Source organism: Numenius arquata, chromosome 10, assembly GCF_964106895.1.
Source record: "Numenius arquata chromosome 10, bNumArq3.hap1.1, whole genome shotgun sequence".
NCBI classification, from domain to species: domain Eukaryota; kingdom Metazoa; phylum Chordata; class Aves; order Charadriiformes; family Scolopacidae; genus Numenius; species Numenius arquata.
The window spans coordinates 6163705-6189883 of NC_133585.1; the positions used below are offsets into that span (position 1 = coordinate 6163705).

At 36.6% G+C, this 26179-nt stretch overlaps 1 protein-coding gene across 2 annotated transcripts in view; it reads left to right on the plus strand.

Moving 5' to 3' along the window:
* The window catches only part of ADK (adenosine kinase), a 291102-nt gene that overhangs the window by 189579 nt on the left and 75344 nt on the right, over nt 1-26179 (plus strand). For both annotated transcript variants that reach the window (XM_074154565.1, XM_074154566.1), the window contains exon 7: nt 21519-21689. In XM_074154565.1, the coding sequence (XP_074010666.1) occupies nt 21519-21689 (171 nt within the window). The remainder of the gene's footprint in view (nt 1-21518; nt 21690-26179) is intronic.

A 26179-nucleotide genomic window follows, 5' to 3' on the forward strand; every position in this document is an offset into this window, starting at 1 on the left:
TAAATCCTACATAAATTCCTCACAGTTTTTTCGAACAGTCTGTAACTCTAACCAGGGCATTTTTAACACCACAGCTTCAAACAACAGCAGGAGCAAATCTAAAACATTGCTCTGAGTGGTTTCATAACATCATTAAAAGATTTCATTTTAATTAGATAAATTCCCCCTTTCTTTAACTTTTCAACCTTTCTTCCTAAATTCTACAAGGCAAAGGGTAAAAAGACTAACTGAATTGAATTAAATATTAAAACATTAAAATTGGCATTTTAGAGCTCATGAGGAAAAGACAGGGGAAAAAAACTCATGAAAAACATATATTTCATGCATATTTTAGATTTTATTTTAAGACCTTTCCAAAACTATTATGGATATTCTTAGTAAGAAATATTATAGGCTGTGTTGTCTCCCAGGGCAGCTAAAGTTTCCAAAAGGAAGTTCAATCTGTAATACATCTTTCACATGTTATTTTAATAAAAAAAGCAAATGTCATTTGTGTGTTTCCACTGCTAAATGGAGACTCATTGTTTGGTCATGTTTCCCTACATCAGCAAATACATTTAGAAAGAATAAAGTAAACTTTATTTCAAGTTACACTGATGTAAAGCATTAGGTGTATGTTACAGTAAAAGTGATTTGAGGCTGAATGTAAAAACAGCTTAACTGGTGTCTCCCTGTTTGCGTCTCTATCCAGGTTTTTTTTTTACATGCATGGATTAATTTGCATGTATTTACATGTTTGCAACTTTTGATGTTATTAAGCTCTCATTTCTCCTCACTCAAGAGCAGAGAAACTTTACTGGTAATCAAGTACTGTGATCTACACAAGAGTAAATGAAAGAGAAATTACATTTACTTAGTTTGCTGTTGCCATTTCTCCAGAGCAGCTTGTAAATTGTATAAAGAAAGTTGAGGGAATCTGTTCACTGCGTATAAGAATTGATCTGCATTGTAAAACCAATAGCTCTTTCACTATTGTGGGTCATTAGTCTGAAATGTGCTGAAGGAATTATAACAAGTCTTTGCAGACTTTAAGTGCTCTATAGCATGAATGCAATTTGTCTTACTAACGCGTTGTCCCTGGTATGGGTAGAAAACGGGTCATGCCCTTCGATGCCTTGTGACACGTGGTACCATGGGCAGCATATGTTTACCTCGTGTGTTTATCATGGTTTTGAGGTCCACTGAGAACCAACTTGTTTAAGAACATAAACTTGGTTCAAACCCATTTGAACGATGAAATCTAGATTTGTTAAGTGTCAAAAAAAAAGCAATGTTATAACTACGTTTCTTGAGAAAACAGCAGCGCTGTGTAGACGGACCTTGTGTAAGTTTTGTAGGATGAAACTAGAATGAGAAGTTCACTGCTCCTATCTGTTGATTAACAAGGGGGAAAGGTAGCGACCAACTAGTCTTCATTGACATAAAACTTGCATGCAGAATTCTTAGAGTGATGTCCAGGGGCCTGTCTTAACTAGAGCTAGGTTCGTAATTGCTTGTATATATACTAAGGAGAGCTTATTTCTTCTAATAATCAGTCAATGTCAGGAGGATCCATCCATCCCTCCCTCCCTGGGTGCTGGGCCTGAACTTCCCTTTGGGCCTGAACAAACGGCCTTCAGGAGCCAGGGCCTAGCGCCCAGACCTAAAATCAGAAATGGGGGTTTAAAGCGATGGAAATTGGAGCCATCAGGTAAATTTTCCTATTGGTTATCAGGCTGTAGGTGACAAAAGAGTTATGGGAGAGCTCCCATGTGGATGAGTGTGGTTTTTTGGAATTTAATCCCAAATTAAAAAATGTAAATAGGGACAACCTAGGCCTACCGAGCCTGTGGGAGCTGGCAAGAAGTCCTGTGACAGTCAAAGGCTTCTATTTCTGCCTCTGACTGTAGAAAAAAAGTGACTTGGTTCCCTTTGGGGATTATGTATGGTTCAGTTTTATTTATTGATCAGTGTTTTTAAATGCTTTTAAGGCTTTTAGACCAGGTGTTACTTGAGGAGTCAGTTTCTCTGGTCCTTTGTGAGCTGATAGAGCACTGGGGTATTACTGAGTGATTGACATACCTTCTGGGTTTGTCACCTACTTTTTATTTAATGTGAAAAAACAGTGAAAGAGAGGATATAGAAAAATACACTTATCAGGTTTTTTAGTTTTGTATATTTATTTCTAAATCTCCTTGCCTTTTTTTTTATTCCTAATGCCACCCTGGAAACTGCAGCCTATTTATGAGGAAATTGAATTACCTTTTCCGAAAACTGTGTTCTGAAATTAATTTTTATTTGGCTTTTATTGTTTAGTGGACTCGGCATAATTTACCAAAATCTACCAATTCTTACTTGACTTATATTTCCTTTTAAAAGTTGGGGTTTTTTAAAGTTTTCACTACATGTTATTTGTTAGGGGTGTAACCTGACATCTCTGGTAACTTCTCAGATGGTCTCAAAGCACTTTCTAGATGACATAATTGATACATCATATAAAGAATGAAAAAGAATGAAGCTGCTCAGTGACTCACTATGCCACTGTGATAGTTTAGGACAGGAAGTGTGGAATAACTATGTGCAGCTGGATCTACAGGATGAAATTAAATAGACAGGAAATACTTAACCGAGCTGGAATTTAACCACATCCAAAGTGGAATTTGATGTGGAAGCTAGCACCTTTAATTATATGACGTCTTTTTCAAAGGAACACTTATGATCGTATGTGGCCGCAGTCTTAATTTTCTTGTGTTGACACTAAAATTCAGTCACTGATTGAACCAAATTTTACTTCTCTTGTGAGAATGCCAGGATCCTAATTGTCTTCATTATACATCCTTCTTCTGTGCAATATTTAATTCCTGAATGGAAATGCATTTATGATTTTCCAGGATCAAATTATCAATCAATAATGACTGATTTTATTTTTGCCATTTAACAATAGAATTAGAATTATCCCCCCTCCATCTCTTCTGTTGTTTTACTACAATTGCAGAGTGTGGAGAGGACTGACTTGAGTCAGTATTATGTGAGTATGCATGAAGTAAAAACATAATCAAAACTCTTCTCTCTCTCCTCTCTTTCCCTGGAACCTTCTCTATAACCTGTCACACAAACTTAACATTTTTCTTTTTTCATCCTATTATTGTAGTGCCTTGGAGCCTTAATGACAGATCCAAACCCTGTTAGGGTGCTACTCTAAGAAATATTTCCCGTTATAGTGCATGCAGTAGGGAAAGCACATGGAAATAAGAACATAGCAGTAGTATTGGTCTGAGTATCCCAGAATCTCCAGTGCTAAACGTTTTATAGTGGACGTGGAAAAGGCGAGGCTTATGGGAAGCACTTCACCTGCTTTAGGGACAGATAAAAGCAGATAGCTAATTGTTTCAAAAGCGAAGTAGCAAGTGGTGAATGCTCACAGATAGTCTGGTTTAAGATGGGTATGAAAGCCTGGATGAGGAACCAAGTACAGAGTACTTGATGCAGTCAAGAAGGAGATGAATGGAAAGTGATCTGATTAGATATGGACTGGAAATTATTTATTTTTCAGTTGGAATAAGATGATGTCTGCTCAGTTTAAGTTGTGGGACTAAAAAATAAAGGAAATGTTATGCAGAAACTATTAGAATAATTAAAGTGAAGTCCTAAAAAAGATTTGAATTGAGAATGTGGTTTGAAAATGTGGGTCTCGGCTTGGACAGAATAAGTCACAACTCAGAGAGAAGGAGGGGAGAGAGAAAGGTCCTTCTGTCATCAGCTTAAGTCTGTGTTTGGTAATGATTACTTGGAAATAGGCTAGAGCTAGAGGCAGTGTAAAGATGTCTTAAAACAACTTGTAGAACCATGTTCAGTAACATTGAGGAGGATCTTCCAAAAGATACACTGAAGGAGTTGTTAGATAAGAGCATGAAAAAAGGGAAAAGATATGAGAGAAAGTCAAGAGAAAAAGAATGCTTCAGAAGGAAAAACATGGTCAATTCTACTATAAGATGATTAACGAAGAGAAAACAGGTACTTAGGTTTTCAGAGATGGGAAAAATTTTTTAGAGACTTTGATTATGCCCTCGTGATGCAAACTTGCATGAAATATTTACTAGAGCATAAAAGGAGGGGAAAGTGAATTTGGGTTGGAAGTTGATGACCGTGTTATGGGAAAACAGTGCAATAGCCAAAAAAGACAGGAGAGAGAACTTGGAAAGAATCGAGGGCCATTATCAGTGGATGAAATGGCAGGATAATGTAATAAGCTGTTATTTTTATCATATTTTTATCATCTAAATCTAATCCTTTTGAATTATAGCATAAATTATAGAATGTGCTACTTGAAAATTAGTTACCTTTATCATAAATTCTTTTCTATTGTCTTGCCTTCTATACCCATCCTTTCTTTTTCCTTGTTAAAACAGTTGGCAAATCTATAGCTTGCGAAGCTGCACATTGTGTCATTGGTACATCGAGGCACATGCATCAGCACAGTTTATAAATGGAAGCAGCTGGTTTCCTCTGCACTTAAGAGAATGTACAAACACACAACCAGGATCTTCAGATCCTCTGTATGTATTGGATACAATTCCTATCCTGAAAAGCCATGCTGTGATTTCAATTAGTGCAGATGTGCACCAAGCCACCTTATTGGCTCAGAAAAGAATTCTTTTGTTTCAACACTTGAACTGCTAGATCTGGTTAATGTTACCAAATGAAAAAAAAATAACATCACACCTATGGTATTAGTCTTATACTCCAGTATCTGAAAAAGCCTTGGCAGGGGAAAAAAAAATGTTATCATCTCACAGGGAAAAGCTGAATTCATACACAGGAACTGCAGGATTATTTCGACATTTTACTAGTCCCCTGTAACACCAGCAAGTCCCATAAATGCCTAATGGAAAAACAGCAGAAAATGAGATCTGCAGCAGGCCTTTAGAGATCAAATTTATGTTGCTGAACACTTTTTTCAGGTCAGGTTTAAAGGTCAAAAGAAAGTGGATAGATTAAATTTGCTGATTTTGCCAACTTTAAAGGCCCCTTTTAGAGGTTTTCTGTTTCTACGAGAAGCCCCAATATGCTTTTGGATAGTTTTGTGCAACAACTGAAATGTATAGAATCTTTACTGTATTTTTCTCATGTGAGAAAAGCACTCGTATAACAATACTTAGTTATCCCCAGTGTGCCCTTGAGCAGCATCTGATTTAGATCCAAGGTATGTTATCATCTTGAAGTAATTAATACTTCCTATTAATAAAGTTTTTAGTGTATATTCATTTCATATGCAGGCTGAGACTCATCTATCACAGGGCCAGCTGTGACACCACAGTGACAAAAATAGTTACCCCAATTCATTTTCACACTTGTGTTAAAATTTATCTCCCTGTTTCTCACACAATATTTTTCCCTTCTGTATCTCCAAGCAGAAGAGTATCTCCCCGTGAGTATCGCTAGCTTTTGCGCTCTCTGCTCCTTTAAATGTGAGTAGAAGCAAACTATAATATCCTCAGTTGAGAAGGAGGAAAGTGGAATACAAAAAACTTACCACAAACGACATTCTAGATCATCGGTCTCTGCAAACACTAGTAACAAAATGAATGACTGGGAGCAGGAGGATGACTGTGGGGCAATATCTTCAGAATCTGAAGTAATTGGGTCATAATGCCAAAAATGTCATTTTTGGAAACAAAACACCCTCTTTTCTACAAGGTAGTGATACTACACAAAGACAACTTGAATTAGAAGCTTAGTTTCTGTACATGAAGCAGTGTAGAACAAACAGCATGTTTATATACCTGTATTTGTTTTCATTGTTTTATTTATATGGAGTTATTTTGTCAGTCTTTAAATGTTTGAGTATTTCAGTGCAAGATCATTCAACATTAGCTCAATGTCAAATCCTAATACTTCCCAATTCAAAAAGTTTGGACCTAATGTACTCCCTTAAGAAAATCTTGAATGTGTATCCACTGTAGTTGTTCTCTCAGTGCATATAAGTATTTGCAAATTATCGTACTTAAATTCATAGCAAATATTAACTCAGAAAGACTGTTAAAAAATTACTTTGAATTGCTACTTTTTAAAATTTTCTAGTGGATACTTTTCTACTATGTGATAATTTTTAGAGTCTGAGGTTTTCAGAATAGTTCAAAATTTTATTAATATAAAATTCAGTAAAGACCCATAGACAACTGTGTTGACTTTCAACGGTGTGTTTCCTAAATACTTTTTAGCATTAGGTGTGTCTTTGAAATGGAGGAATTAAGTGACATCTTTAAGTACAGGTTTACCAGTATCTCCATAGTCTGAAGTACGTTATTAGCCACTCATTTAGGGAAAGCTTTTCATTCGATATAAAACCATAAACACTGAAGAATGTTATTCTTACAGTTCAGTTCTTCGGCAAAGCTTCTGTTAGAATTTGAAGAGCTGGCTGTGATGAGATCTTTCTGCCTTGTGTGTAGTCCTGTGGGAGGTTTTGGTGTTTGAACTCAGCCGCTACGATGAGTTTCAATATTATGATGATTTTCAAGCTCAACCAAAGTGGACATCATAATTCCAGTTTCAGAGCTAACTGAAAAATTTACTGGAATGTGAGTGAGCCCAAATATCCAGCCATTTTCAGTGAAATATAGCTGTCTTTTACCATCACAAAGACAGAAGATTGCCTGACCAGATACGGACCTTGCTGAACTAAATGAAATGAAACTTAAGGCTTGGGTTTCAGCTTAGGAACAACTTATCACAAAACGTGCACAAGCTCAGGGTAAATTTGAAAATTCTCCTTCCAGAATGGAGCTGATGGGACAAATTTTAATAAAATTGGATACATCTGCAGTGGTATCATATATCAACCAAGAGGCAGACAAAAGAAGTAGGAATTTATTGGAGGAATCCATCTGACTTTTCTTGTGGGCAGAATTACATCTGGCATTTGTGAGGGTGTGCCATTTCCCAGATCTTCACAGTATGTTGGCAGACTATTTTAACAGGCTTGGATGTTCATTTGGGAGAGCATGATCTCTGAATAGATCCATAATTCACTGTAGTAAAACCAAGGTACAAATCATCCTCAGAACAGACTCTTTTTTGCCATAAGAAGAATATCTAAAGGCAAATACAAATTTGTAACAGGCAGTCAGAAAAGCAGACAAAGTATTACTGTATCAAAATGCCAGACATTCAGAAGATGTTTTATAAAAGTTTAATTTTTCAAACAGCTCCTTGTCATCTGTATCCTCTTCTCAGAACATGGAATGATTATGATGGTAATTGTGGAAAATTGCTAGTCATCAGTGCTATTAAATCTCTAAATTCTAAAATGTATCATACAGTCTTGAAATTGTTGAATATTTTCCAAGGACTATTATTCGCAGTGAATATTCTGAAGTTCCTTTGCTCTGAGATTAGAGTGGACAGGAAGATGACAGGGTACATGAGATATAAGCAATCATCGTTGCGGAGAGTAGATGCCAGAAAACCAACTTCACGGGAAGCCTTCTGCAACCCCTGCGCATCTGAGTGCGAGTTGTGAGGAGTAAATAGGGTCAGAAGACACCTGTTTCTTACACATATGCCAAAGAACTGCCATGATGCAACCCATTCTCTGAAATCTGCTTTTTCAGCAGCCTGAACCGTACCATGGTATTACTCGGAGGTGGTGGATGTGCCTTTGTTACTAGACTTCAGTACTGTTGGATTTGCGGAGCTCCACAGGTCTGAAGCACTCGCTCAAGGAAGAGCCATGTAATTTCTCTGCTTCTAGACAAGGCCAGGGCTGCAGTTTCTAATAAGTAACAGTAATTACCTCTGGCTAAACCCAGCCAGAGTTAGGTGACATTTTCCTATGATTATGTATGTTGGTGTTAAGCTAGAAAGGATGAAGCGGACTCTTTATTTGGTTCTAGTTCACACTGGAAGAAATCAGTTGGGTGCTGGCAGTAAAAAAAATCTTGACTCTCTTTGTTGGCTGTTAAGTGTCTGAAGTACTCATTTGGTCAAGCCAGAGCCTAAAACATCATATTCAGAATAAGTTCTTTCTGTTGGAGCAGCTTTGTCTGTTTTGGTGCCCAGAAGGAAACTTGCCATCAGACTACATGTCAAGAAAGTCAATTTCTAAACTCAAGTTCAGCAAACATTACAAAATCAGGACCCGTTTCACTGTTGGCACAGTGGTGCTCATTTGTAAAAGCTAATGTAAAGGCTTGGCCAGCAAAAAATTTATTCTATTCACATTTCAGTTTTGTGCCCTGGTGACTGATTAAAAAAATAATCTTTTTTTTTTAAGTCTTGGTGCATCATGGCATCCCTGGAGAATAGGTATATGAGTAGGCACATTAAGGATCAAGTTAACCTTCACAGGAGCCACTATCCTACAATAAACAATTTTTCAATGAGTGTCATTCGCAACTTTTATGAAAATCTGTCAGTGTCTGGAGCAACTGTGCTGGTTGTGCTTGGAGTTGGAGGAGTTTTGCTCTAGAACTGGAGGAAGAGCTGAATGTGCCCACATGGTACATTCACCTGGTACAGGTGAGGAAGAACACCTCTCCTGCTTTCCTGGGGGGTCTTCGGCTATGGAAACAATAAATGAGCAATCCATTTGTTGGTGGATCCTGTTTAAATTATTGATGAGGACAGGTAATATTTTATAAATCAGTTATTTCCAGTTGTAAATTTTTTGCATTGAGTTTCATGGAGTAAGATTTCCCTACTACAGAAATACAGAACATAAAAGGAAAAGGAGTGAAAGGCAGTTTGTGCTTCAGATTAGTACATCTGAAGTGAACAAAGCCATCCATTGTGTTGCTTTCGTGTCACTGTTGTTAGATATTAATTTGATAAGGACAGAGTATGTTAAAATGGGGACTGAAAAAAAATGTTGAGGTTTTTTTTTTTTTTCTCCTGACTGCTTTATCACACATTATAATGTTTATTGTTGAGATTAAGTACTCTCTATTCAAGCAGTAACAAGTTTCATAGTGGAACAAAAGTAAGCAGCACTCACAAAATTCATTTTAACAAAAAGTGTGAACAGAAAGATATGAAAACTATTGATTATGTTGTCTGTGGTGACATACAAACAAAGTGATAACTGTTCACATCTATAAAAGTTGAAGAATGGCAATGTCAGATTGTGCAAAGATTAACATAAGAATCTGACATCTTTGGTGAAAATTTATAATTACATTTGACGCTTTGGTAGAGATTGGAATGAGGGTGGAATCTTGTCAAGTAATTTTTTGTTGTTGTTCATGTCATTACCAACTACTTAACCCTTCGATTAACAACAATTATTACTATGGATAAACGTGAGTATTGGAGAGGGGATTGTATTGTCCTGTGATTTATAGCAGTATTCAAACATCTGTTTCAGAAGGGAGCTTCTTAAGCTTAATTTTGTTCTGTAGAAGATGTTCCAAGTAGCGTCATGTAGATATTGCTCTCCAGGGAAAGTTTTGTGAAAATAGCTGATGTGTGTCTCCACTGCCCTTCCTGAAGGAAAATCAAGCTCTAAGTATCAGAAGGTTGAAACAATGTAAAATATTTATCCATGGCTTCTGAACTCTGGTTTTAGAGGTACCATCATCGCTTTCTTTTCCTGTTATTTGTAGAAGTGTTTTATACCGCTCTGCCAGTGGTTGGTTTCTTACTAGCCTCCTGACTGGGTTGGACCATAGATGTTGATGAGGAGCCATTGCAGGGACAGGAGTAAAGAGAAAATCCTTGATTTCCATAGTTAGCTGTTTTGAAGAGAAAGCAAGCTCCAATAAATACCCAGTCATTGGGCTTTCCTATAAACAAAGGCATGTCATTGATACAGATACATAAAAATGTATCCAAAACTTGAGTCGGAGACTTTCCATGTTTGTTCTGAGGAATGCGTGCTGCATTTTACTTAGACATGGACCAATAATTTTCATTCCCTAAACTGAGGTTATTTACTAAACTGTTCCAAACTGTCCTAGTTTAGCTGTTTAAAAAGTAGAAATTATGTTTATTTAGCATAAGGAATGGATTTAAACTCTCAAACTGAGGAGGTGATTTTGAGAAATCCCAACTTTCCTTTCTTATAAAAGCACTAAAACATGAGCTTAAATGCTGATTTAAAAAGGAGTGCTTTTTCATTTATCTTTATTTGTGTCCAATATGTCAAAGTTATTCATTGATAATCTAATCTAGAAAATCATGGTTATAGTGTATCAATTAGCACACAAGTTAACAGTGTTAAATACATTGTGATAGCTTTACTATCTGTTTTTCTTATTCTATTTTCAAGGACACAAATTGGATGGGCAGAGATTCAAGAGCAAAGAAGAGCAGGAAACGTTTTTTCGTAATATTCTTGTAGCAGAGCTCATTCCTGTCCAAAGGACTGTCTGCAAATATGGCTGTAGGGATTATTAAGATCTCATTGACTTCGTAATTTTGAATTCAGGGAAGCTCCATGTGAAGTTGAAGGGCCACAGGAGGACCGTAACCTCTAAGGTGTTATTCTACTCCTAATGCATTTACATGGTTCATTTGCAAAGTGTATACATTTTGTGGTATTTATTTCAGGGTAAAAGAGCTAATTTCTTACATGATTTGTTTAGAGGTAGCTGCAGTATCTGGGGTACTGCTCTTTTAGAAGCTGATGAACATGGGAGGCTATGTGCTTTTTTTGTCCATATTTTTCAAATACACAGATATCTAACATATCATAGACTTCTAGAATAATTCAGGTTGGAATGGACCACCAGAGGTTTGTTAGAGCAAATTCAAAGTTTACACGGTTGCTTTGTGGTCGGTCATTTTGAATATTTCTAAGGATATTCTGATGTTTGACTGCTATTGTGAAAATTCTTTTTCCATTTGGAATTTCTTCAAACATTGTAAAACTCACGTGAGTTTCAAAAACAGTTGGTTTGAATCCTGTAATTTCAAATGGAATTTTTTAAGAACACGAACTCCTGTAAATCTCTCTTCTTTTTCCCCATACACTTCAACACTTCAAGAATAAGCAAATTTAATTAAAGCAGACAAACTAATTTGGGCACTAACAAATAGGAGAGACGTTGGTTCAAGGGGTTAGGCTGATCTTCCAAAACCAGAATTGCCATGTTGGAAATATCTCCTTGAATGTGACTTTATTTCCATAAAGTAACAGCTTTGGAGGCTTAAGTGAGTCCAAAGAACTCACTAATTACCAGTTAGCAGTGTGTAATCCGACCATCCAAAATTGCATCACGATGTCTGTATGTGAGCAGCCTCCTTCAGTATTTCCTGAATTCCATTTTGCAGACACTGGTGTTTTTAATGGAAAAATCTGTGATTTGCAAGTGTTCCCATCAGAAGCTGTATGTCACGTGGACATTTAGTACTAAACCCATCTGCAGAAGGGACTGGTACCCCGTTGAACTTGCGTACCAAATTTTGGGGGTTTCCTGTTCTCCAAATCATTTTACTTGAAAACTCAGAGGTATTTTGTGTGAAGAAAGGTTAGTTCTCTGAAAAAATATTTGCTCCGTCATATTTCCTATATCTGTAGTCTGATTTTCTGTGAAGGTGAGCAAATAATGGGACGGGAATGGAGTCATTTTCAGGTACAGAATATGGAAAATGTTCAGTAGAAAATTAAAACTTATTTTGAGTGTTCAAGCCTCTCGAATAGCAGTGCAAATTGAAGCCCCCACTGAAACCTGCTACTCCCACAGTAATAAGACATCACGGAAAATAGTGTCTTAGCAGAGAAGTTTCCCCTCAGGTTGTAAGATCTGGGAGTAAAACAAACACAACTCTCCCTGGTTACAGTGGTGGTTCTGCTATTAAAAGTGGGTTACTGAGGTGTGAGCTCATGAGTTCATTAAAAACAGGAACTTAATGTATTACTTGGCTCTAAAAAGCTAATAGTCGGGGTATTTTCCCCCCCCCCCCCCTTTTGTATTTGAAGAAGGTGCTCATTCAGATTATAATAATTAATGCTAAGCACTTACACAGCTCATTGTATTTAGTGTTCTGCAGACAAGTATTGATACCCAAATTAATATAAGTGAAAATATCTTTGTCTAGAGTTTAGCAATTGTCCATATTTCAACTATATTTCTTAATAATTATTAGAATTAGCGTAGGTCCTGACCCTCATTTATTTGTGTGTTCAGAAACAAAGTCATGCAACAGTCTTTATATAATGAAAATTAAAAGGCCAAGCAATAACATTAATGTTCTTTTAAATAATTAATTTTAATGTGTGGAAGTGTGAGCAATAAATGTTTTATTGTAAATCCTGATGTGGTAATTAATCCAAGTGATTAGGACCTAATTGCGTGTTCATAGTAAATGTTATATTTGCTGTGAAAGAAGTTTCTTTGGAATTGTAGTTCTGGGGTTAGAGTAGGGAGAAGGGTGATATTTAAAAGGAAATGTTACTGCTCTTAAACTTGGTAAGCCAGATATTGAAAGAAATACATCCTTTAGCATTTTGCCAATTACTTTTTTAGTTCTTCTGAGCATTTTACTTTATTATGCACTTAATTTTATGCAATAGTGGTGCTTATACATTAAATTAAATATATCATAGGGATACATAGGCTGTTTAGAATCAGCTGACAAATACCTTGGGGAATGGGAGAGGGTATTTTGGTTTATTAAACATTTACACCTTAATTTGCAAATAGCAAAAGTCCCATTATTCCATAAAACTTGTCATTGCTTTAATGCAAAGAGTAAGTCATCCTGTGAACAACATTAGTTTCAGGTGTGCTGGTTGGGCTTTGGAGAGCCCTATCACACACTCAATGAATTCAGATCTCCACAGAGCTTTAGAGCTGCTCTGGATTTTCACGGATATAATTTATGGAGTTTGGATACTTGGTTTTTTTATGTGGTTGGTTGGGTTTTTTTCTCAGCAAAATTACATTTTGTAGATAAACCGTATGCTTCTGTGGTTGTATATAAAGCTGTGTTTTGCCCATGGTGAGCCTGCTTTACTTAAACAGACTCAGTGAAAGGATGAGTTAGCATTTCAATAGTGCGATAAGCTTCAGAAATCTTTTGTGTTACCTCTTGATCATGTCTTTTTTTTTTAACTCATCGTACCTACCATGCTACAATATCAGCATAGTCTTTCTGATGATATGATCTTTATTAGTGAAATAATACGCTCTTTCTTTGGGGCTCTTGAAATATGTTCTGACGATGATGGTAATGACTTTGATTAATATTTAATCCCCGTGCTGCTATGTTCTTATAATTTACAAGATCTCAAAGGTAGTTGGGGGGAGGGAAGAAAGGTTTCTACTTAAGTGTTTCAGTATGAGAGTGCTTAGGGAAAAACATACCTATGTTTTATTATATCTTATATCTGTTTTCTAACCTGAATTTAAGTGAAGCCTTTCACAGCATGACCACGTTGTTGACAGGGAAATCCATAAAGTATAGAAGTCATGCTGGAGTTGAGTGATTTGTCATGGCATTGGACTCATTCCTGTATTTGTTTAAATTGCGTAGCAGCCACGTTGCTCTGCGTCACCTGGGAATCCTGGCACTCTGAGGGCACAGGTATAGCAGTGCATATATATAGTATAGAGCAAAAGGTTGGTGAGGACTTTTTTGCTTTTTTTGTGAGCAGGGGAACTAATATTTATGATTACAACAGGGCAAGCCCAAATTAGTTTCCTCCTCCACTCCAAAAGTCACAGTAGTTGTGTGCATAGTCACATAACCAAAAAAGTCTCTTGCGTGTAGACAGCAGAATTTTTATGATTTTTCAGGCCATGGAATATTAAAGACAAGATTCTTAAGTAAGCACTATTGATAAGCAAGCTGTGAGCAGTTCTCCACAAGACTTTGTACGGTCATATCAAATAATCTGCTTTTTTATGAGATCTTTTGGCAGTCGGTCAATGAGGAGATTATCTACTAATACACCAATGGTCAGTCTTTGTTTCTGTCTTTGAGTGTTTTACCTGTGTTTATAAAATAAACCATTGTTCTGGTATAAGCCCATTTGATTAAAAAGATACTCCTATTTGTTCTCTTCTTGTTCAAAGCTGTTTGAATAACTAAGGAATAGACTTGCGTTAAATGTTTGCTTATAGAGCTTTCAAACTGAGGATTAACTGTCTAGAGAATTAGAAATTCTCTATGCATTTGTAGTTACATAGATTCTCTCAATTTACTAATACGCTGTAAATATTATGTACACACCAAACTTGAATGAATTCAACATATGGTTGATGTTTACATAATTAATGAGATGCCAAATTATATTAATGTAACTAGCCATACACAAAAAGGCAAATATTGCACGATCATCAAAGGCCTAAATTAACCATACCTTATTCTTCCTGAAATGCTAATTTGCCACAACAGGGACCCTGGGATTGTGCTCAAAATTGTGGAAATTAAGATTGAAAATCAATTATCTCATTGTTCCAAACATCATAAATAATATAATTACCAGTTTTTAGACTTCTGGTTATTGGTTCATGAAACAACGATTGGTATTTCTCAGTCTACTTTTTGGTCTAAACACAACATTATGCTCATATTAATAGATGGGTTAGGCAAATCTAGTTTTGACAGTTATTTTAGAGGGATGAAAAGTGAAAGAAACAGTTTCTCTCTTTAATCAACAATTTAACAAATATTTTAAGATGCATGGCTTTCTCAGTAAGGATTAAATTGGCTTTCAATGAAGAAAAAGCATAGCAAAGTGGTTTGGGGATACTAGGAAAAAAGAAGAAAAGTGGCTTGTTCTTTATCAGAGCTTGTTTGATTTGCAGCTTATATTTTATTGATGGTAATGCCCTGTACTTTATAATACCTTTCAACACAGAATTTCAGTCATTTTAGTAATGTTAAGTAATTAAACCTCCCACTGGTTTGCCAATGGAGGTGTATTTATCATTATAACTATTTTGCAAGTGGGTAAACAGAGGCAAAAAAGGTTGAATTACTTTAATCAAAGTAATAAAACCTCTAGGCTCCTGTCTCCCAGATGATGTTTAATACTTCCTCTAAAATTTTGTTATAAATTCAGCATAAATAAAAATAGACATCTCACTCCCTGAGCTTAATAATCTCACTTAAAGCTGTGTGCTGAAATTTAGAGAGAATATAGCAATTTTTTTGCTTCCTCACAGAGGGGCAGACTTTAGGGAACTATGTCAAACCATCATCTTAAGATCTTAATTCATCTTGCCAAAATGAGCTGAACTAACTTTGTAGTTTCCAGGGAAATAGGAGAATTTTTTATTTGTGGCATCTCCCTACACCAAACCCAGGTATATTACTGCTCTTTCGCACATGTGTGTACACCTCCATCTCATCATTAAAATTCTCATCTCTACACTCTGCAAGTGTACATCTCATAAGTAAAGTCACACAATTATTTTGTCCTAAATAGGGATTGGAAGACCTTCCTGGAGAGTGCCTAATTTAATCAATAGTAATCGGAATTGAAAACGATTTCCAAATCGTTTAAAACTAAATGTAAAATTGCTCATATATGCATAAAATAATTATTTTCTTTAACATGTAATGTCAAATATTGGAGGTTTTCTGCTACTGTTGTAATCTGATAGATACTAATATGGCAGCAATCAGAGTTCACTTCAGCAACAAAGAAGCTGTTCAAGTCTGAAAGCAATCCTCTCCTCCTGACATGTTGGCACCGTCATAGAGGAAAATGTCACGCTCAATATAAGCACATTTACTGACAGTTAGGTTTTTTCCTATGTTACTTGAAAACTGTTTGAAACTTGGCTTTTATCAAAACCAGAAACACTGGCCACTCAGAATGATAAAACAATAGTTTACAGCTTAGTCATTTTCCAGTTATAAAGCAATACTTTCATAAAAATAAACAATGCATACAGGAACAAGCCAAAACAATTACTCAGAGAAATTGTTGCATTCTTGCTGTCCTTGCTTTCTGATTTAAAACAACTGTCTCCAGTAGGAACTGGACAAAAAGCAGTGGGTTTTGTTTCATTAAGTAACCACTTGCTGATCACTACAAGATAAAATATAGTTCCAAAATGCAATTGATACCGTGTAGATACTTTCTAAGTTCCTAAATGACCTATTTCGTGAGGAACAGGTACATAGATTAAAATAACGTTCATGTATTTCACCAATTTACAGACTGAACGTTTCCCAAGTGGATAGTTACAGAGAGCTTTTGTCCTTCCTAGAGAAACTAAAAAATTACTTAAAGCACAAGCACCTTCATGAATAAAGGTCATGTTGTTTATTTAATTTGTGGGGGGTTGTTAATAATTTCTGGAGGTTTTATCCACATCCTGAGTATTTTGATATCTCTATCATTTGATACTATGCTGTCACATCTCAGTAAGGAAAATAATTTAGCAAATAATTTCAAGCAGGAGCAGGTTGTGAGTATAAATGTTTAAAACTCAGAGGAAGGGGTAAGGGGTCACTAAGTGCTAACCTGACAGTGTTGCACATTCCAAGGATTATGCTCAGAGATTTCAGTGTTGGAGACAGTTTTTAAATTGTTCCCCGCCCTTTTAAACTCACATAAGTGCTAAGAGAGATGAAGAGCTTTTGCTGTAACGTTCCAAGAAGATTCCTTCTGGTTCCTGTTCTGAAGGAAGATGATTTCATTGCCTTGTCTCACGGTGGGTGGGACACGGGCTGCACCCAATCTGTGCCCCGTGCGCTTCAGAGGATAGAAGGCAAAAGTCTTTTGGACTCTTCTGGTTGGAAGGGCACCTGGAAGCCTTGTGTAAGTTCTCTCTGAAGAAGGTACCTGGTGGTTCATTATCCATCCCAAGGATGGCCATGTGTTGCAGCTTCACTCCTGAAGCCCTGGTATTCCAGCTAGATGGCAGCAGCTGAGAGCGACGGCAGAGCAGAGCTGAGGGAAGTCTTCTTCTGCCCAAGTGTGTGGCTGGAAGTTCTCTTTGTGTATAGAATACAGGAAACTTAACCAAAAGCTCTGACTTGGTTATGTCTGTCGCTTGACACAGCAAGCTCTTTTGGCACCGTAGCAGTCTCACTCTTTCACTGGAACTGCCAGCTTACTTGAAGTTAGATGATTTCTGTAGGGCTTTACTGAATCACAGTATTTATCAGGACTGTCACTACCTAACTGTCAAACTTTCGATGTGCCTGAAAAATACCACCCTTTAGATGGATGAGAGCGTGATGTCGTCATAGTTGCTTTTTTATGTAAATGCTTGCTATAAAATAATTTTGGATTAAATGATGTGTTCCTTTCATGTTGGCAGAATATAATTTGTCTTAAATGGCAGCAGACTGTTGTATATGTGTTTCTGAAAGTTAAATATTTTGATTCACATTTGCGATTTATTGATTTTACATTGTTACCAAATGCCATTTCACAATCAGCTCAGAATACCATGGTTCAAAATCCTGTCACTCATATGATAGTTATTTTCATGTAACGCACTCTGCACATGGGAGTGGCGAGGAAAGAGGAAGAGCTAGAAAGAAGAGAGGGAAAATGCATTTTAGTGGGTAGCAGGTTTGAAAACAATCCTAATTTTTATTATCTCTGTATGTTCTTATGCAAACATTGCTTCTGTGCTATTAAATAATAATAAATCCAAAATTGCAAAGCTGTTTGTTATCATCTCAGCCTGGATTCGTCTAAATGTACAGTAGGTCACAGATTTTAGTTTTGGCTTTAATGAAATACTTACTGGCTTTAGAAAAAAATTATCTTGATTCTCATTGTGCGAACATTACATGTATGTAATCCAGATGAATTCAGTGCAAGCACATTATTTCATGGGAACAAATGATGGCAAGACTTCTCAGCTTGGACAGAGCACCTTATACAGAATTACTTTCACCAAAGCCAGGGTTGTTCAGGTTTCATGAGGTCCTTGAACGTTCTCTGATTCTGTGCTGCTGACACTTTTGACACCCTTAATTTTCCACCCCTCACATCTGCAATACCTAGAGCTGTATGAGCTTGGTCTAGGCCAGAAGAAGCCTTTTGGGTCTGTGTGTGATAAAAATGAGAGAGATGACTTGCAAAGACAAATTGCTTGTGCATAAACCCATCAAATGCTTCCAGTAATGCTAGTGTCTATAAAAAAAAGACTTGAGTTTAAAAGACTATCTATACTCACACTGCTTTGCCATATTTTAAAAGGTGCATCAAAGAATTCCTGAATATTGTAAAAGTGGGTGAGATTATTGATATTCTCTCTTGACTTTGTTGTGCATCTTAATAGTGAATTTTAAAAGCTCTTAAGTTAGAAACAAGCTACTGTGTCTCCCATAGCCATGTGTCTGCAATGCACAAATGTGTTTTTCTGATTTCTTCTTTTTGTTTCTCTTTTCTCCCACAAGAAAATGTTTGTCTCCACCAAAGGACTGTATTTAAACAGAAGGACTGCTTACAGTGCATAAGAAAAATATTGTTGTGTTTTGCACGTGTGTACGTACAAGCATGCATATAAATAATTCAGTCTATCATCCTATTTTCCTGGTGTATATGTTAGTTCAGCCGTGCTCTCTGACTTGTGGTAGAATGGTGCCTTCCTCCTGGCATAGAAAAGAGCCTCATTACGTTTTGAGCAGCAGAAAATAGTGGCACATCATGAAACTGTAGCATCTGGTACACTCAGTCTCAATCAGTGCACACCAAAGGAATACTGCGTGCTGCTGGTACGTCTGATAGGCTTTAATGTTTAATAGGTTTTCATAGTACAATATCCCTGCCTTTCACTTTCTTTGACTGCGTTGTCTAATTATCATACGTCCTTGTATGTACAACGTTCTTTTCACATGGATAGATACATACACAGTAATTTCATTTCATATATAAGCGCAACTTAAGTTTCCCAGGCTATTGGAATTTCTCTATATAAGTTAACTAAGCATCTCATCTTTTCATTGCAGATATTTTTCTCGTAGTTGTTTTAAGATACCTTTGGGTTTTGAGGGCAAAAAGGTTCCCAAAACTCTGAGAAGTAGACTGAGGTGTGTAGGTGGGTATAGTATATCTTCTGAGAGGCCTCTTACCTTCTTGTTAGTGGGTATAGGACTTCTTACTAGTGAAATGCAGAGTCTTTTATGCCAGTGATACCGAGCTATGCTTATTCTCACACTCAGTATTGGCTAACAGTTAATTGTTAGAGGAGGCTGGAGTAGTTGACTTTGTATGCATCTGTCTGGACAAAATGCAGTGGGAGCTGCAAGAGCGTGTGGGCTGTGGTTCTGAGGAACCACGGAGCGACTTCATTGTGAATCCCAGTGAGCTATAAGAAAACTTGTTTGGTTTAGTGGAGTTCATTCCTGTTTGGAATTGTAGCATGCTGCAATAGCGTGGTCTGTGGTTTACCTCCTTGTAATTCAAACTTAGGAAGCTGGGTTCCTGTCACTGTACTGGCCATAGCTGTAACTGGAATTCCACTGAAAATAGAGACAAACTCAATTTAAATACTTAGCAAGGGGCGTCTAATTAGGTTTCTTTAAACCCAGATCTCTTCAGATTTTATGCATTTTCTTCCTACGTTTTTAATTCCATTGTGTGAATTATACTGCTACAACTTTCTTTTCAGTATTGCTACAACATTTATTTTGCAAAGAAATGTTATACTTGGCAAAGTTTTAACAAGAGTTCTCATGCACACAGCTCTTCATTTCTAGATGTTTTAATGTCAAATAGTTATTTAAATAAAAATATAAAAAAACTCTTGGAAGAATGCAATTAAATGGCAGAAGTGATTTTTCGGAAACCCAGGAGACAGAGCTGTAGCCTGTGAGAGTCCCTGGCCTTTACTTTGCAGGATCTGAAAAGCGAGCTCTCCTATCTGCATCTCAGTACTTTTACGTTGCCTTTACAAGGAAAAGGGAGTTGGATGCAGGCCTGAGTTAGATCTCATGGGGATAGCGTTCTGTACCTTAAATTACAATCAGATGTATTTTAGTTCAGATGAAGTTTTCAGCCTAAAATTGGTAAGAAGCCTAATTATTTGACCAGGTTACTATTTACATAGACCACTGTATAGCAATCTGTGATTTCTCCACAGCTGGCAACATCTTAGCCTTGAAAGGTTTTTATTTTGTGTTTGGAACAGTTTTTAAAGAACCCAACTTGGTTCATTAAATAAAAAACTAAAAGATGGTAGAGATTGCTATGGAGACGAGAATTTATATAAACTGTTCGTTTTAATTCTTCAGAATGTAAAAATAGCAAAGAAGCTTGGATGTTTACAGGCTTCCAGTCGTTCAAGGTACTGAGTAACTCCACGAGACGCAAAGCATTCCTGCGCCTTTTATTGTCATGTAGTGAATCGTGCCCAGATTTTCAAATCAGTCATGTATTTGTTAGACTGGAGAGCGTGGAGTAAGGAGAAATAAATAGAAAGAGTTTCTAAGTAGTCTTTAATCTGTAGACTCTTCATTATATTATTTTTTCCAGTGAGTAGAGTGCCTAAGATGATCTGTTAGCTGAAGTATGCAGGATAAAAATACAGATATTCTGTGATCCGGAGACATAATAATACAGATAAAAACTGGAAAATAAGACTATTTCACTATTATACCTTTTAGAGTGTCACGGTGGTGATGTTACAGACAGGACCGAGATCGTGTTTTATTTATCGGAGCCCCCTCAAAGTTGTTTGTTGCTGTGCCTTAGACATTATATCTGGCCTTAAATTTAACACTTGCCGCTCTTGCCTGAAAATTACTATTATTCCCTGAGTTTTGAGAGCAGTTAGTAAAATTGCTTCTAGGATTGTAAAAATGAAACATAGAAAATGTGTTTAATCAGTGTAAAGACTAAGCCTTTGTCTAATTAATAGATTAATGAAACTGTAGGGGATCTTTACATAAGTCCTGGAACATGTGTGGTTGAGGTAATCATCTGCAACGCTAAATTCAAGATGGCAGCCTTGAAGTGTTCTTCATAGAGGGTTGAAAACGGCATTCACGATTTAGTAGACAAATTATCATTTCTTTTTGCGTTCTGTCTGTTTTGTTTCACAATTGGTCCTTACTTGAATGTTCATATTCAGAATAAAGAACAATACTTTTAGGAGGGGGTGAAATAAAATGCATGTGTGGAAACGTGAAAACCCCTAGGTTTTTCCTGCAAAACAATAGCAACCACTACAATGACAGCATACTCAATATATTTATTATAAACAAGGTAATAATTTTTTAGGCAAGTGATTTCATTAATCTCCTACCTGTGTATAAAGCCATCGTACTGGACTTCGGAATTAAGCAGCACAGCCTGATTGACTCTATTACTAAAAAGGGGCGTTCAGAATTATAATATATCGGCTTTTAAAATATGAACATTAGTCTTAGCTGCCATGGGAAAGTGTACTGCATGGAATGCAGAGGTAGGGAGTTGTGTTTGATTTTGGAAGGCTGTGATTCTAGGCATATGCTGTTTCTTTGTCACCTTCATAATACCTTAATGGAAAGGCAGTATTTTCCAGAGGATTTTACATGTGCATGTGTTTGGCAAAGGTGGGTTGGGGGAGACCTTATAGAAGCATGTGGTTCTTAATATGAAATTACTAAAATATCTTGATTTGTTTGGATGCTTGCAGGGATTCTTCCTGACGGTGTCACCAGAAGCAGTATTAAAAGTGGCTGCTCAGGCTTCTGCAAACAACAAGATCTTCAGCTTGAATCTTTCTGCACCGTTTATCAGCCAGTTCTACAAAGAGCCTATGATGAAAGTCATGCCTTATGTCGACGTCCTGTTTGGAAATGAGACGGTGAGTTTTACGGAAGTGAATGAAGTGTTTGCATCTCTTGCACCTAGCTGTTTGTGTCTAGGAGCCTGTTTCCTGGTCCCCCGTTATTTATAGGGAAAGACTGACCATGTGAAGCATGACTAGAAAATTAAATCCATGGCCACAGGACTGATATTTCAGTAGATGCCAAAGAGGTCACTTGACCTGTTAGAGGTTTACAAATTGCTCATTCTAGTGTAGAGACACACGAACAAGTCACTCTAGGTTAAAAGAGGAAATATCCAACACATTGGCTTCTTTATAACAGCTGTCCACCTGTGTGATGTACTCACCCAGAAGTTAAATCTCTGCTGGAAGAAAACCTATGAAGGGCTATCGCAGAGCTGCTGAGGTTCTCCGAGTTGTTTCCATACCCATACTGTTGCTATTAATAGCATTTTCCATGATGAAGAAGACTCTTTAGGGAGAAGTAGGAGGAGAAAACAAAAAAATGGTTAATTGGTTTAGAAGGTTGTCATTGATTTTATGGTAGATGGACTGGCAGTCTATCTAAGGAAGGCTTATCTTTGCTATGCAACAGTTGGCAAACAGATTGCGTGAAATTCTGGCTGGAAGTTCATGGTAATAGACCAAATGAATTCAAATTTCACTCATTGTAGTGCTATCACTTTTTGATTTTTTTTTCCCACTACAGAAAGTGCTCTTAAATATTTATTAGTTTGCTCAGCATAAGAAGGTTAATAAAAGCCTTTGACAGTGTGAAACACCTAAATGAAGGGTGGGCTTGTCTCTCAAGATAAGTACATTAGTACAGGAAAATTATGGAAAAGCAACTTATTCCTGTCAGTGGTTATTCCTGATTGTGATATGGGGATTTGCACCAACACAAGTCAGTTTTTACGCTATTGTCTACACGTCCACATTAGGGGCTAGCATTCTTACAGGACTTTTTAAATAAACCCCTATTTTTAAAATTAAGAAAATGGCGATGTCTTTTAGATGCGGTAGTATAAGGGAAACCTTTTTAATTATAGTTAAAGATACAGAAGAAGTATTTTCCAGACATTTTGCTGCTATTGCCAACTGTTACCTTCATTCTGTCTTTCACAGTACGTCTCCCACAAAGATGCTACTGAATATTTTGATTTAATAGCCGTGTAATCTCAACAGAAAAATCTTGTCAGATTTCACGGATTAAGTAATATCAAGTTTAGTCAATATTTGTGTGGGAGGGCTTCATAGAAACTTCCAGGATTAAATCTTGCTGTTCTTTTATATAAATACCACCTCACTGACCTATTAGGAGAATTCAGATCACAGTGGTTCATTAGATGCTGTTTTTCAGAAGATAAAACATAAGTCATTACTTTTGGTATAATTGCACGCTTTATAAGCCCACTATATTGACGACATTCCAATTTTAGAAATTATATTCAGGCTACCTTAATTTCCCCTGCCGTTTCAGTTTGCTATGGTGTTACTCACCTGCTGGCATGAAGTATTGTATAGGACTGTTGTGTGTATTAAAGTTGAAAGACTCCCTGCATTTTCTGTATAAACTTTCTGAAGCATTTTGGTGTCTGTCAGGCTAAAAAATACTATTTAAACTTAAGTGATCATCCTTAAATTTGGCAGTACAAGAAATATATGTATATGTATATATACATATACACACACACTTCAGAGTAGCAGCCTCTTATGCTTTGTTACTTACACTAATCACTTGAAACCTTGGTCATTTTTTAGTCTCTGCTTTCTGCCCATTGCTGCTTTTCAGTTGTTGAAATGCTTTTTGCAGTGGTTTGTTCCCTTGTCTTTCTGTGTGACTTGAAACCACACTCTTGGCATGGCCTCCTTCTAGTTTTTAGTAGCTGCTGTATCTTGTGATTGTCACTATTTCTGCTCTCTGCATATGGTTTGTGGTAAAGAGTAGTTGCAAAACTCAAGAGAAGCTCATTCTGACACGTTCTGCCTTCTAGTAGCTTCTTTCTTTGTTTTTTGGTGGTTTTTTTCTGCTATATTTATTTCATCTACAAGTACATTAAGGATTTTTTTGTGTTTATGAATGCCTTGATGGGCAATGAACCACTTCAGCTAGCCAACACCAAATTTTTGCACATTTACAGTGATCTCTTTTTGCTGCATTTTCCATCAGTTTTGCTAGCTTAGTTAAATACTGCAAGTGCGTAAGTTAACATATAAGCAAGGCATACTAAGTAGTGTGGTTGTTAGTTTATTAGTACAAACAATACTCTTAGACACGATTTTTATTCTTCCCTATATTTATCTTCACTCCACATTATAGACCAATACAGTTTTATTGTTAAGCACTGAGATGTTTATTTTTTGAGTAATACAAAAACATCCAAGAGCAGCAAAATTCCAAATTGCTGCCGTTCCTAAACTAAAAACAATTGGTAAAGTGATTTTAAATTACATCTTCTACTTAAAAATTTACATCTGAATGGAGATTGGTTATTTCAAGTTTCAGCCAGATGGTAATTAAAATGGGCAAGTTATAAACCTCTCAGAATAAATGTTCTAGTTTGGAATGTAAATGCCAGCATACCCTTAGCTGCAGCGGAGACACTGAACTCTGGGATAACAACTCAGTGCATGTATCAGTTTCAGCATTAGCTCAGTGACCACTGGTGTTTTGATCATTTGCTTAAATCCCTTTAATAACTAGCCAAACATCCTCTCTTGGATTTCTGATACTTATTAACTCTACTTCGTATAATAAATTTAGTACAGAACATTCAGAATAGGAATAATTATATGTTCATTGCTGCTACCCAATTACGGCCATTCTGCAGTCATTATCTAGCAATACATGACTGGAGAACTTGATTATTGTCATTTCTTTTAATTTTTATTAAATTAAGGTTTTTTTAATAGTGTCATTTTGCAAATGGTTCTTAGCAATAATACCTTCCAAGCTACCATAATCACTGGATAATTAACCTGCCAGGATTAAGCACACTCTACTTTGCCTCAGGATGCTTAACTCTCAAATAAGGTCAATTATCTCCTGATGATAACTGCTTTGTCACAAGTTGCTGCTTAATTCGTCTGTAAAAGCTCACCTTAGAATACATATTTTACAACTCAAAGTAACTTTCAGTAACAGAATGGTCAAAGGAGTGAAAGCTTTTAAAATTACATCTCTACACAGAGTTGTGGAATGTTTCCTACACAGTAATTATACGAGGCAAGTAAAAGAGACTAAATTTGCATCTATTTCTTTCCCAGACCTCTTTCCACTTTCCCAGCTAGGGCTAAAGCTTGATATCTCTGATATACTTGACCCATCAAAGTCAATAACAGGCACAGGAATTTGAACTGAATTTCCAGTCTCCCCAAAAGATGTGGGTTACAATGGCACTTCCTCAGGGAAGGAACTACTTCTGGGGGGAATGGTCGGTGTGTTTCGGGACACACAGCTGAATGGCAGTTTCTTTTCTGAGCAGGTCTCCAGAATTCAAGGGACACTCCAAAGCTTTCACATGATTCATCCCTGTGTATGGCAGTCATTCATGACTCAGAGGAATATTTATTAAGATATTGATGGGGTAAAGATCATCTTGGTTCTCTTCCTACGTGTAGGCAGGACATCACTGAGAAATTTTAGTTTTTAGAAACTTTAGAATTAAAGACATGTTGAGCTCCTCATCTATTGCTTTACAACAGAAGCCATAACCGAACAATACAGCGCTCAGTAAAAGTTGAGGAGGTTATGTAGAAGAGATATCGTAGATTTTTCTAAAGCATGAATATAATAAAGAAAACGAAGGCAACAATTATTCTTGGGAATTAGATCCTCTTCCACTCTAGTGTAAAGAGCTGTTACTTCTAAACACTCAGTCTCTGAACAAATTAATTACAGGATTGTAAGCTGAAGTTCTGCAAAGACAGATGCTTCTGCAAGCTCATTGGGAAATTGATGCTGGTGTGACACAAATGTGCTGAAAAGAAAAAAGGTTGCATGCAAGACTTCTATGTTTTTAAAAGCAATGACAATAGGTTTAGTGGTGGTTCTGGAGTTATGAATCCTGAGCTTTGAAAAGGTGGGTGCTTTTATATGCAATAAGATATCAAACAGGTCTTGTCACCATTTCTCCTTACAACTATACCAAAATGGTACATTGTGCCTGCTAAAGTTAAAATATTTTCAAGTGAGGTATGAAATACTCACGTAAACATCCGTAGAAATATATGTGGTTTGGACACGGCCTTTAAGAACCTTTATAAACCTTTATAAAGGCAAGTCTCTTTAATGATATGGAAAATTCTCTTTAATGATAAGGAAAAACAGTAAATCTAAAACTGATAACAGTGGTTAACATGGTCCCAATTTTGACCTTGCAGTCAGTCTGTACTTTTGTGCTCATTTTAACCAGGGGAGTGAATGGAACTGCTGCTAAATTTTCTGGCATAAGACTGTGTTCAACACACTAGGATTTACACCTAAATGACAGTTTCCAAACAAATTGGTCTATTCCCACTCTGTA